This window comes from Salmo trutta, chromosome 1 (genome assembly GCF_901001165.1).
Source record: "Salmo trutta chromosome 1, fSalTru1.1, whole genome shotgun sequence".
In the NCBI taxonomy this organism is placed as follows: domain Eukaryota; kingdom Metazoa; phylum Chordata; class Actinopteri; order Salmoniformes; family Salmonidae; genus Salmo; species Salmo trutta.
In genome coordinates this window covers 11,609,703-11,622,841 of record NC_042957.1, presented here as the reverse complement: position 1 = coordinate 11,622,841, position 13,139 = coordinate 11,609,703, and the positions used below count along the sequence as shown (strand labels likewise).

The 13,139-nt window shown below is 45.7% G+C and overlaps 1 protein-coding gene across 1 annotated transcript in view; it reads left to right on the top strand.

Moving 5' to 3' along the window:
• The window catches only part of LOC115162015 (homeobox protein Meis2-like), a 29,363-nt gene that overhangs the window by 14,933 nt on the left and 1,291 nt on the right, over window positions 1-13,139 (top strand). The window contains exons 8-12 of the mRNA XM_029712968.1: window positions 5,818-5,957; window positions 9,333-9,409; window positions 11,235-11,293; window positions 11,886-11,975; window positions 12,145-12,242. Of these exons, the coding sequence (XP_029568828.1) occupies window positions 5,818-5,957; window positions 9,333-9,409; window positions 11,235-11,293; window positions 11,886-11,975; window positions 12,145-12,203 (425 nt within the window). The 3' untranslated portion in view covers window positions 12,204-12,242. The remainder of the gene's footprint in view (window positions 1-5,817; window positions 5,958-9,332; window positions 9,410-11,234; window positions 11,294-11,885; window positions 11,976-12,144; window positions 12,243-13,139) is intronic.

Sequence of the window (13,139 nt, the reverse complement as noted above, 5' to 3'; positions counted from 1 at the left end):
TTTGATCACCCGCACCAGCCCAAATGTTTAGTCATTGATAGGTATCGTTTTTTATTGATTATTTCACCACTCAAGGCATTTCTGAACAAAATGTCTCTCCTAGCCTGTGAGACAGGATATTAACTGTCCTCTCTGAAACAACAGATCTCTTCAACACCATCCTCCAAGACTTTTCTTCCCACAACAAACCTCCTCATTTGTGTCAGTCATAAGACCAAAAGCTTAGAAAAGAAACCTGTTATAAAAGCTTGTTATAACATCTATGAACAGAGAGGATGAGGAATAGAGGACACACAAAGTAAAGCATCACATAAGCAAAGGAGACAGTGGCCAAACAACCTGCCCTGTCCTTGACTTGGACTACACCATTCATCAGAACACCTCCATCCCCAACCCACCCCTCCCCTCCCCTCCCCTCCCACCCCACTCAGTCCAAGTCATCCTTTTTAATGGCAATATTCATTAGCTGAAATATTTATGCATGATTATGGGTGCATATATAGAAGCCCCTTTGATTGATGCATCCCCAAAAACAAAAAGACATGCCAGGGCAAATCTTATGAAAAGTAGGGTTCCAGTCCCGCCTCCGGGGAGGAGTCTCTCAGATGCATTATTCACATGCCCTCCAGGCAGGCTTTCAAGGCATCTCTGCCCCGAGGGCAAGAAAAACAACCACCACTGTTAAAAGTAAATCATCTCGGCTGATGCACAATTAATGGCGGAGAGGGAGAAGGAAAGAGACAGAGAGAGAGAGAAAGAGAGGGAGAGAGAGTGCACAGAAGGTTCTGTGATGGAGAGCAATGGGGAGCGAGGGCAGGGGCGGAAGCCGCGGAAATCTCAGTTTAAAAGGGAGCCTTCTAGCCTTGATCTGTGAGAAGGTTCCCATTGAAACAATAATACAAGTAGGAGAGAGAGGCTGTGTGTGTTGTGTGGCTGTGTGTGTGTGTGTGTGTGTGTGTGTGTGTGTGTGTGTGTGTGTGTGTGTGTGTGTGTGTGTGTGTGTGTGTGTGTGTGTGTGTGTGTGTGTGTGTGTGTGTGTGCGTGTGTGTGTGTGTGCGTCGCAGTGTGAGTCAGACAATCCAACACAGACAGACTGGAGGGGGGTGTGAAGGTGGAAGGGGTAGGGGAAGGCTAGGTCACTGAACACATGGGGGGTTTGAGGGGGAATGACCACAACCCCCCCAGCCCCATAACACCCCCCTCCATCCACCCAAACATCCTTAGCACACATAGACAAAAGGAGCGCCCTGCTTTCAACTTCACAGGTGAGGGGGTTTGTTATGTTATTGTGATGTCATGCCTTAACTGTGAGGTCACAATTGTTATTTTGTTATTGTGACATTTTCCCTTTTTTTTTTTTTTTACAACTAAACCATTTGTCTTTATCAAATTGTGGAATATCTATACTGGGCAAAAATATAAACGCAATATTTAAAGTGTTGGTCCCATGTTTCATGAGCTGAAATAAAAGAACCCATAAAATTTCCATAAGTACAATAATTGTATTTTTCACAAATGTTGTGCATAAATGTATTTATATCCATCTTAGTGAGCATTTTGCCCTGCCAAGAGAATCCACCCACCTGACAGGTGTGGCATATCAAGAAGCTGATTAAACAGCATGATCATTACACAGGTGCACCTTGTGCTACGGACAATAAAAGTCCACTCATATGCAGTTTTGTCACACAACACAATGTCACACATGTCTCAAGTTTTGAGGGAGCGTGCAATTGGCATGCTGACTACAGGAATGTCCACCAGAGCTGTTGCCAGAGAATTTAATGTTTTTTTACCATAAGCCGCCTCCAACATCATTTTAGAGAATTTGGCAGTACGTCCAATCACAGACCATGTGTAACCACGCCAGCCTAGGACCTCCACATTCGGCTTCTTCTCTTGTCTGAGATCAGCTACCCGGACAGCTGATGAAACTGAGGAGTATTTCTGTCTGCAATAAAGCCCTTTTGCGGGGAAAAATGTATTCTGATTGGCTGGGCCTGGCTCCCCAGTGGGTGAATGCACCAATCTGTAAGTCACTCTGGATAAGAGCGTCTGCTAAATGACTTAAATGTAAATGTAAATGTAATTAAAATGCTGCTGCCTGCGCATTGTGTCTGGCCACGGCTCTAACAGTCATTACTTCATGTCAAATCAAATCAAATCAAATCAATCAAATCAAATTTATTTATATAGCCCTTCGTATATCAGCTGAAATCTCAAAGTGCTGTACAGAAACCCAGCCTAAAACCCCAAACAGCAAGCAATGCATGTGAAAGAAGCACGGTGGCTAGGAAAAACTCCCTAGGAAAAACTCCCTAGAAAGGCCAAAAACCTAGGAAGAAACCTAGAGAGGAACCAGGCTATGAGGGGTGGCCAGTCCTCTTCTGGCTGTGCCGGGTGGATATTATAACAGAACATGGTCAAGATGTTAAAATGTTCATAAATGACCAGCATGGTCAAATAATAATAATCATAGTAGTTGTCGAGGGTGCAACAAGCACGTCCGGTGAACAGGTCAGGGTTCCGTAGCCGCAGGCAGAACAGTGGGAACTGGAGCAGCAGCAAGGAGTCATCATGCCAGGTAGTCCCGAGGCATGGTCCTAGGGCTCAGTTCCTCCGAGAGAAAGAAAGAAAGAGAGAATTAGAGAGAGCATATTTAAATTCACACAGGACACCGGATAAGACAAGAGAATACTCCAGATGTAACAGACTGACCCTAGCCCCCCGACACATAAACTACTGCAGCATAAATACTGGAGGCTGAGACAGGAGGGATCAGAAGACACTGTGGCCCCATCCGATGATACCTCCGGACAGGGCCAAACAGGCAGGATATAACCCCACCCACTTTGCCAAAGCACAGCCCCCACACCACTAGAGGGATGTCTACAACCACCAACTTACCGTCCGAAGACAAGGCCGAGTATAGCCCACAAAGATCTCCGCCATGGCACAACCCTAGGGGGGGCGCCAACCCAGACAGGAAGACCATGTCAGTGACTCAACCCACTCAAGTGACGCACCCCTCCCATGGACGGCATGGAAGAACACCAGTAAGTCAGTGACTCAGCCCCTGTAATATGGTTAGAGGCAGAGAATCCCAGTGGAAAGAGGGGAACCGGCAAGGCAGAGACAGCAAGGGCGGTTCGTTGCTCCAGCCTTTCCGTTCACCTTCACACTCCTGGGCCAGACTATACTTAATCATAGGACCTACTGAAGAGATAAGTCTTCAGTAAAGACTTAAAGGTTGAGACTGAGTCTGCGTCTCTCGCATGGGTAGGCAGACCATTCCATAAAAATGGAGCTCTATAGGAGAAATGTCAAGCCTACAGCCTGGCTCTAACAGTCAGTACTTCATGTCAAACTTACAGCCTGGCGCTGTCAGTACTTCATGTGAAACTTACAGCCTGGCGCTAACAGTCAGTACTTCATGTCAAGCCTACAGCCTGGCGCTAACAGTCAGTACTTCATGTGAAACTTACAGCCTGGCGCTAACAGTCAGTACTTCATGTCAAGCCTACAGCCTGGCTCTAACAGTCAGTACTTCATGTCAAGCCTACAGCCTGGCTCTAACAGTCAGTACTTCATGTCAAGCCTACAGCCTGGCGCTAACAGTCAGTACTTCATGTCAAGCCTACAGCCTGGCGCTAACAGTCAGTACTTCATGTCAAACCTACAGCCTGGCTCTAACAGTCATTACTTCATGTCAAGCCTACAGCCTGGCGCTAACAGTCAGTACTTCATGTCAGGCCTACAGCCTGGCTCTAACAGTCAGTACTTCATGTGAAACTTACAGCCTGGCGCTAACAGTCAGTACTTCATGTCAAGCCTACAGCCTGGTGCTAACAGTCAGTACTACATGTCAGGCCTACAGCCTGGCTCTAACAGTCAGTACTTCATGTCAAGCCTACAGCCTGGTGCTAACAGTCAGTACTACATGTCAGGCCTACAGCCTGGCTCTAACAGTCAGTACTTCATGTGAAACTTACAGCCTGGCGCTAACAGTCAGTACTTCATGTCAAGCCTACAGCCTGGCTCTAACAGTCAGTACTTCATGTCAAACTTACAGCCTGGCTCTAACAGTCAGTACTTCATGTCAAACATGCAGCCTGGCTCTAACAGTCAGTACTTCATGTCAAGCCTACAGCCTGGCGCTAACAGTCAGTACTTCATGTGAAACTTACAGCCTGGCGCTAACAGTCATTACTTCATGTCAAGCCTACAGCCTGGCTCTAACAGTCAGTACTTCATGTCAAGCCTACAGCCTGGCTCTAACAGTCAGTACTTCATGTCAAGCCTACAGCCTGGCTCTAACAGTCAGTACTTCATGTCAAGCCTACAGCCTGGCTCTAACAGTCAGTACTTCATGTCAAGCCTACAGCCTGGCGCTAACAGTCAGTACTTCATGTCAGGCCTACAGCCTGGCTCTAACAGTCAGTACTTCATGTCAAACTTTCAGCCTGGCTCTAACAGTCAGTACTTCATGTCAAGCCTACAGCCTGGCTCTAACAGTCAGTACTTCATGTCAAGCCTACAGCCTGGCTCTAACAGTCAGTACTTCATGTCAGGCCTACAGCCTAGCTCTAACAGTCAGTACTTCATGTGAAACTTACAGCCTGGTTCTAACAGTCAGTACTTCATGTCAGGCCTACAGCCTGGCTCTAACAGTCAGTACTTCATGTCAGGCCTACAGCCTGGCGCTAACAGTCATTACTTCATGTCAAGCCTACAGCCTGGCTCTAACAGTCAGTACTTCATGTCAAGCCTACAGCCTGGCTCTAACAGTCATTACTTCATGTCAAGCCTACAGCCTGGCGCTAACAGTCAGTACTTCATGTCAAACTTACAGCCTGGCTCTAACACTCAGTACTTCATGTGAAACTTACAGCCTGGCGCTAACAGTCAGTACTTCATGTGAAACTTACAGCCTGGCGCTAACAGTCAGTACTTCATGTCAGGCCTACAGCCTGGCTCTAACAGTCAGTACTTCATGTCAAGCCTACAGCCTGGCTCTAACAGTCAGTACTTCATGTCAAGCCTACAGCCTGGCTCTAACAGTCAGTACTTCATGTCAAGCCTACAGCCTGGCTCTAACAGTCATTACTTCATGTCAAGCCTACAGCCTGGCTCTAACAGTCAGTACTTCATGTCAAGCCTACAGCCTGGCTCTAACAGTCATTACTTCATGTCAAGCCTACAGCCTGGCTCTAACAGTCAGTACTTCATGTCAAGCCTACAGCCTGGCTCTAACAGTCAGTACTTCATGTCAAGCCTACAGCCTGGCTCTAACAGTCAGTACTTCATGTCAAGCCTACAGCCTGGCTCTAACAGTCAGTACTTCATGTCAAGCCTACAGCCTGGCTCTAACAGTCAGTACTTCATGTCAAGCCTACAGCCTGGCGCTAACAGTCAGTACTTCATGTCAAGCCTACAGCCTGGCTCTAACAGTCAGTACTTCATGTCAAGCCTACAGCCTGGCGCTAACAGTCAGTACTTCATGTCAAGCCTACAGCCTGGCTCTAACAGTCAGTACTTCATGTCAATCGTGCTGCTCAGATTGAATTAACAGCTCATCATTTTTTATTGAGCTCTGTCATTACAGTATATGCCCCTCTACATTATCCAGAACTGTAGCAGAATGTGGATGAGGTCGTGCAAATGTGGAAGATGTGGAATCTTCTGTTGCTATGCTGTTGATTTGCCCTAGACCTCTGCTACTCTTTCAGTGTGCGTTTCTGGCGAATGGAGGTGATGTGTCTAAGTTAAAGACTTCTCCTAACATATCCCTTGTGGCTACTTTTTCTCCTGTTTTAGGAGATGGCCTCGACAACAGTCTGGCATCGCCGGGCACAGGAGACGAGGATGACCTGGACAAGAAGAGACAGAAGAAGAGAGGTATCTTCCCCAAAGTGGCCACCAATATAATGCGAGCGTGGCTCTTCCAGCACCTCACGGTAAGACAGCAGGCCCGACCTGGCCCTAGCTCCAGCCCTAACCAGACTCCACTACTGGGGTGGTTCTGTTACCCCAATCACATCTTGCTCTGCCCAAAGTACACCCTCTTGTGCAACTGGTCATGACTATCATGCATTTAACCATGAGGCCCATGTTTTGTAGACATCTTCTGAATCTTCCCACGTTCCCCATGTGGGTAGGCCAAGTACTCCTGGGGGTAATAGTAATACAAGTTACTGCATTCAACACTCAGTCATGTCACAACACAGGGGCATTGGTCTGTGACATTGTAGTGCTTTGCCGAATGATTTTCCCTGTGATTTTTTATTTGTAAAAAAACAGTAATTGTGGCTCAAGGGAACAGTGGGCTGTATAAAAGACAAGTAGTGTATGTTGTCTAACTGCAGACTCTCCATTATACAACACTTGTTAGGAATGATGCCACTATACTGAACGTCTGAACTTCGTTTTACAAAAACATAATAGACTACTTTCCCAGAATGCAACTCCTCTGTTCAGGCTCAGAAGGACTATCTGACATTCCAACGACTTCCAACCAATCCCCTATGAGGAGAGTTTCACCTTTTATCTCCAGACCCAATAGACAGCGCCGCAGTCTCTGACTCCTCCTCCTTCTCCTCTGGTTTTCTACTTTTCTCCTCTCCACTCGTAGATGTTTTCAAAGCTCCTTATTTGTTTTCTGGGTGAACATCTGTCACACATCTCCTGTACAGGATGTAAGAACCTTTAGATTGGACAGACAAAAAAGAAGAAGGAAAGGAAGGCTAATTGAATCATCCCCTCTCTGTTCCCTGTCTCTTTTCAGACTCACTGGTTAAGCACAAGTGTTTGTCATGGAAGGATGTGGCTCGGAAACACGGTGTAAGGGGGACTTTGGCCCCTCTATGTCCTCTGAATGGTCCCATTGCAACACCCAGGCGATCAGCCATTCATCGGGCCACAGAGGGTGAAGGAGACGGATTATGTTTTGTCCCAACTTTACCGTTGAGGCTGGGGTCGGAGAAGGGGAGAGAGGGTCTTTCTCTAGATAGTCTTAGCCTTCAGCTGTTATGCTCCTGTTCTGAGGAGGAGCTCTAAAGATCCTCCTCTACAAAGGTACAGAGAAAGCAGCAATGGAAGATTTAGATTCATTCTAGGATTCATTATTGGCCAACTAGCATGGTCATACAGTAACTGTTGGTTTTAGACCTCCACTTACATGCTGATTGAAACAGATCTTTGTGAAGCTCTCTTTTTAATGCTAATGTATTCAATTAGTTACAATAAACATACATTGCATTTCGCAAAAACACAGCTATAAAAGGGTGCTCTTGATCAACCATGAGGCCCTATCGGAGCTCAAAGGAATTTCTTGTTCAACCTTGAGGCCCTATTGGAGCTCAGAGGAATAAGTCTTGTTCCACCATGAGGCCCTGTTGGAGCTCAGAGGAATAAGTCTTGTTCCACCATGAGGCCCTGTTGGAGCTCAGAGGAATAAGTCTTGTTCCACCATGAGGCCCTGTTGGAGCTCAGAGGAATAAGTCTTGTTCCACCATGAGGCCCTGTTGGAGCTCAGAGGAATAAATCTTGTTCCACCATGAGGCCCTATTGGAGCTCAGAGGAATAAGTCTTGTTCCACCATGAGGCCCTGTTGGAGCTCAGAGGAATAAGTCTTGTTCCACCATGAGGCCCTGTTGGAGCTCAGAGGAATAAGTCTTGTTCCACCATGAGGCCCTGTTGGAGCTCAGAGGAATAAATCTTGTTCCACCATGAGGCCCTATTGGAGCTCAGAGGAATAAGTCTTGTTCCACCATGAGGCCCTGTTGGAGCTCAGAGGAATAAGTCTTGTTCCACCATGAGGCCCTGTTGGAGCTCAGAGGAATAAGTCTTGTTTAACCACAGCTCAATGACAGGTGACCTGAGTAAAGTAACATAGCTGAAAAGGGTTAGACATTGGAGAGAGGCCCCAATGTGACAACCCTCTGTGGATTGGACTGGAGACATTAGCAGAGGGTTTTATTTAGGAAGACAGAGACATTCTGCTGGGTTGAGGGAGGAGCACTGAGCCATCCGTCACTAGACTGTCAGACACCAAGCTGGGAGGTCACCATGACGATCACTTGTGGCAACAATGGCTTTTGTCACCACCATTGCGGTTTATGTGTGTGTGTGTGTGTGTGTGTGTGTGTGTGTGTGTGTGTGTGTGTGTGTGTGTGTGAGAGAGAGAGAGTGTGTGTGTGTGTGTGTGAGAGAGAGAGAGAGAGAGAGAGAGAGAGAGAGAGAGTGTGTGTGTGTGTGTGGGGGGGGGGTGTGTGGGTGTGTGTGTGTGTGGGTGCGGGCGCTGTGTGTGTGTGTGTGTGTGTGTGTGTGTGTGTGTGTGTGTGAGAGAGAGAGAGAGAGAGTGTTTGTGTGTGTGTGGGGGGGGTGTGTGGGTGTGTGTGTGTGTGGGTGCGGGCGCTGTGTGTGTGTGTGTGTGTGTGTGAGAGAGAGAGAGAGAGAGAGAGAGAGAGAGAGAGAGAGAGAGAGAGAGAGTGTTTGTGTGTGTGTGTGTGTGTGGGTGCGGGCGCTGTGTGTGTTTGTGTGTGTGTGTGTGAGAGAGAGAGACAAAGAGAGTGTGTGTGTGTGTGTGTGTGTGTGTGTGTGTGTGTGTGTGTGTGACTTTGTGTGTGTGTGTGTGCGTGCGTGTGTGTGTGCGTGCGTGCGTGCGTGCGTGTGTGTGTGACTGAAAGACCTGTTTAAAAATGAAGTTGTTTCGAGCTCATTCCTCACCCGGTGACCATAGGAGGTGGCTGCAGCCCTGACAGCGCCCACCACCCTGTACCCTGTGAATGGGTAAACTCTGTCTGCAATCTGCCGCCCTCCTCCCTCTGTCACACCGCCAGCAGAGAGGCAGGGGACAGGGAGACAGGGGGACAGGGGCCAGGCCCTATTCAGGCCCTAACAAAGGTCTCCATTGTGTTCCTTTGTATTGCATTTGATCATTTGTCAAATCATGTCAAATAATGTCAAACAATGCCACACGCTTTGAGCCCAAAGTGTTCGGGGGCCAATCAGTGGTCAGTCTTGGTTGTTCACTTGTGCTTATGCTAACGAGAGAGATTGACTTGTGTGTATATTAGCCAAGGGTCACTGTGGATGTGAGTCTATCACTGGGCGTGATTACATTTCCTGAGTTTGACTTTCCCTTATGTTGTGAATGGAAAGCCCCTGGTCGTATGTGAGGTGTGTTTCTGTCTAACCCTAACCCTAACCCTAACCCCTAGTCGTATGTGACGTGTGTTTCTGTCTAGACATGATCGTTTGTAAATCAATGCAAGCTGGGTGTTTTTTTTTTTACTGAAGATGTCGTTTTTTCTGTCCTCTGTGTACCACAGCACCCCTACCCTTCAGAGGAACAGAAGAAGCAGCTAGCACAGGACACAGGCCTCACCATCCTGCAAGTGAACAACTGGTGAGTAGCTAACCCTAACCCTAACGCTAACCCTAACCCTAACACTAACCCTAAAGCTAACGCTAACATTAACCCTAACCCTAAAGCTGACACTAACCCTAACGCTAACACTAACACTAACCCTAACACTAACCCTAAAGCTAACACTAACACTAACCCTAAAGCTAACACTAACACTAACCCTAACACTAACCCTAACACTAACCCTAACACTAACCCTAACACTAACCCTAAAGCTAACCCTAACACTAACCCTAACCCTAACACTAACCCTAAAGCTAACGCTAACACTAACCCTAACCCTAACACTAACCCTAACACTAACCCTAACCCTAACCCTAACCCTAACACTAACCCTAACGCTAACGCTAACCCTAACGCTAACCCTTAAGCTAACGCTAACCCTAACACTAACCCTAACACTAACCCTTAAGCTAACGCTAACCCTAACACTAACCCTTAAGCTAACGCTAACCCTAACGCTTACCCTAACACTAACCTTAAAGCTAACGCTAACCCTAACGCTAACCCTAATCCTAACGCTAACCCCAAACCTAACCCTTGTGCTTCATTCTCTCCTTTATTCCTTTCCTTCTTTCCTTCGTACCTCCTCCCAGGACTGGCTCATAGGCTCCTATCTAAATCTATGCTACAGCTATGTTTTTGGCGAAGCCTGCACATTCTATGTTCAGCTCTTTGGAAAGGGAACTAAAATGGAAGTGTTAAACATACTCAATCTATCTTCACTGTTTGGGAAACATTAACAGGGAGATGTACACCCCCTCTTGTCCCCTTACAATCCCTCAGCCTCATTTTACATGTATGACATGATGGATTAAAGCATATTTAAGGCCCGGCAACCTGGCCCCTTTGTAGATGGCTTATCCCATTTTGGGAAGGGGGGCGGTGTCCAATGTAATGATCACAGAGGAAAGAGGAACAGATCCAGGGGGGTTTGGTTTCGAGATTACAGTTCTGGTGTGTTATCTAAAAGGTATCACTTTACTTTGAGTTTACACAGGGTCAGGTTTGGAATAAATGATTTGACTTTGGCTTCTCGCGATTAATCCTCCCCCATCCCAGAATCCATATTGGGTTCTCAACACACCTAATTACATAGACGTGCACCTCTAGGAGTTAAGAATTCTATTAGTTTTATTAATGGATCTACTTCAATACACTTATCAAAGCAGGCGAATGCTTAGCTTACCTATCTGTCCGGTCCTGCTGGGTCCTGTTGGGTCCTGTTGGATACAGTGATACGTCTCTGACCGAAATTGGCTAAACGTTTAGCCTTATTACAGCCTGAGGCTGAAGGGGCTAAACCCAAATCAATAGATCTGGTAAGCTATGTGGCTGTCTCCTAATACCCCAGATCATGTCAATAAGAATAAGAGCGATTATTAACCTAATCCCTGAAGACACGAGACATTGGAATACTAGTAAAACTGGAGCAGGAAATTGTCATATTCTGTTTGATTGCTGAATGCTTTGATTATCTTAAAGAACTCCACCCAAAAACTGTATATTTAAAAAAATGTCATTACTCCATTATTGATATAGTCCCAAAATGTTTTGCGTGTCAACAATGAAGTTTTCAAGACATGTAACTTTCAAAATACAGAAATCTGGCCCATATGATGCATCGTATGAAGAACAGATGGACTAATGAAACAAAGACAAATAGATCGTTTTTGGGGTGGAGTTTTCCTTTAAGCAGACCAGGAAGATGAATGCAAAGGAGATCTAAAGCCAAGGAGAAGCTTCAGGTACTGTATATTCCATGTTGGTTTGAATTCTCTCTCCCTTCTCTCCTCCTCTCCAGGTTCATCAACGCCAGGAGGAGAATAGTACAGCCTATGATTGACCAGTCTAACAGATCAGGTAAACCACAATTTCAATTGGTTCAAATTAATAACATACAATGGCTTTGATTCTCAGTCATGTTTTTAATTGTACTATACTGTATGATTTTGTAATGTAGATGAGGATGTTTTGAACGCCACTTTTATTCTTATGCTTTATCTCTTCTGTCTTTTGGCTTCGACACATACTGACCAATAGAAATATAATTGTAATCTAGTATTATTGCTCTATACTGACCCGTAGAAATAGAATTACAATCTAGTATTATATCTCTATACTGACCAATAGAAATATAATTATAATCTAGTATTGTAGCTCTATACTGACCTGTAGAAATATAATTATAATCTAGTATTATAGCTCTATACTGACCCGTAGAAATAGAATTACAATCTAGTATTATAACTCTATACTTACCCATACAAATAGAATTACAATCCAGTATTATATCTCTATACTGACCAATAGAAATAGAATTACAGTCTAGTATTATATCTCTATACGGACCAATATAATTATAAATATAATCTAGTATTATATGTCTATACTGACCCATATAAATATAATATACAGTATACTGACCCATGTCTTGTTAATGTTACATCCACAGTGGGCCAGGGGACGGCATACAGCCCTGACGGGCAACCAATGGGAGGCTTTGTACTCGATGGACAGCAACACCTGGGGATTCGGCCTGGCGGTAAATAAGCAACCTTTATTCTCATCCTGTTATCTGTCCCTTTCTACCAATGTAGCCAAAAATCTGTTTCTGTTCTGTTTGTCTACTCATGGGTTATTATTGTACATTGTCATATGAACCTGTGATTTCACCATGTAATTAGTTCCCCTCTCTGTCACTCATTCTGCAGGACCAATGGGTGGAATGGGAATGAATATGGGGATGGATGGTCAGTGGCACTACATGTAAACCCTGTCCAACCGAGGCAAGCCTGAAGAAGATGGAGAAGTAAGCACAGCCTCATTCTCACTCCCCTGTTACATTTTTCACCCACAAGCCCCCCACCTCCATTGTTCCTCTATTCCTCTCCATCACTCCATCTCTCTCTCTCTCTCTCTCTCTCTCTACATTGCTCACCCTCTCTCCCTCATCTGCTCCCCTTCTCACCCCCTCCTCCATTGTTCCTCTATCCCTCTCCATTCCTTTTTATCAATTTTTTTTCCCATCCTCCTCTCCTTCTCCAGGGCTCAATCTGATTAAGAATGTGGGGTTCTGGACTCCCTCAGTCCCCCTCCAGCCCTATCAGCTCTCTGGGCCCTGCTGACAGTTCACAAATCAAGACGTATTGCCTGCCGGAGGCACTAGAGCTCACCAGATTTTATTTAACACCCACACTCCACTGCTCAATGAGCCACGCTATAATGACACTTACCTTGATTAATTAAGCTCTTTATATGTAAATAGAGAGCCCCGCGTTCGCCTCAATCTTCACTGGGTGCCAGTTCCGCCAACACAGCCCCTTTTCCCTTCCCGACATTTCCCTGATTTCGCTAATCAAGTCCAAAGAGCATGAGGGTGATAGCAGCGAGGGTGCCGCGCCAACATTTAGAATACAGTCCACATAGAGATGTCTTATTCACTCAAGCTGAATAATAATATCATTTTGAGACTATTTCATCCAATCCTTTCTCATTGAATGATCATTGACCGGTTACTGTAATGGTGTAATACAGGAGGCTGTTCTCCTCCCTTCATTTGATCTGTGGCAAGACCGTATGCTGATTGTGACGGCTGTACATTTACCCAGGGTTCCATGTGGGGTTGTTTTGCAGTAAAATGCACTTATCCCATGCATAATGGAGTCAGAGCCATAACATTTGTCAATTAAAAGATCCCTTAAGAATT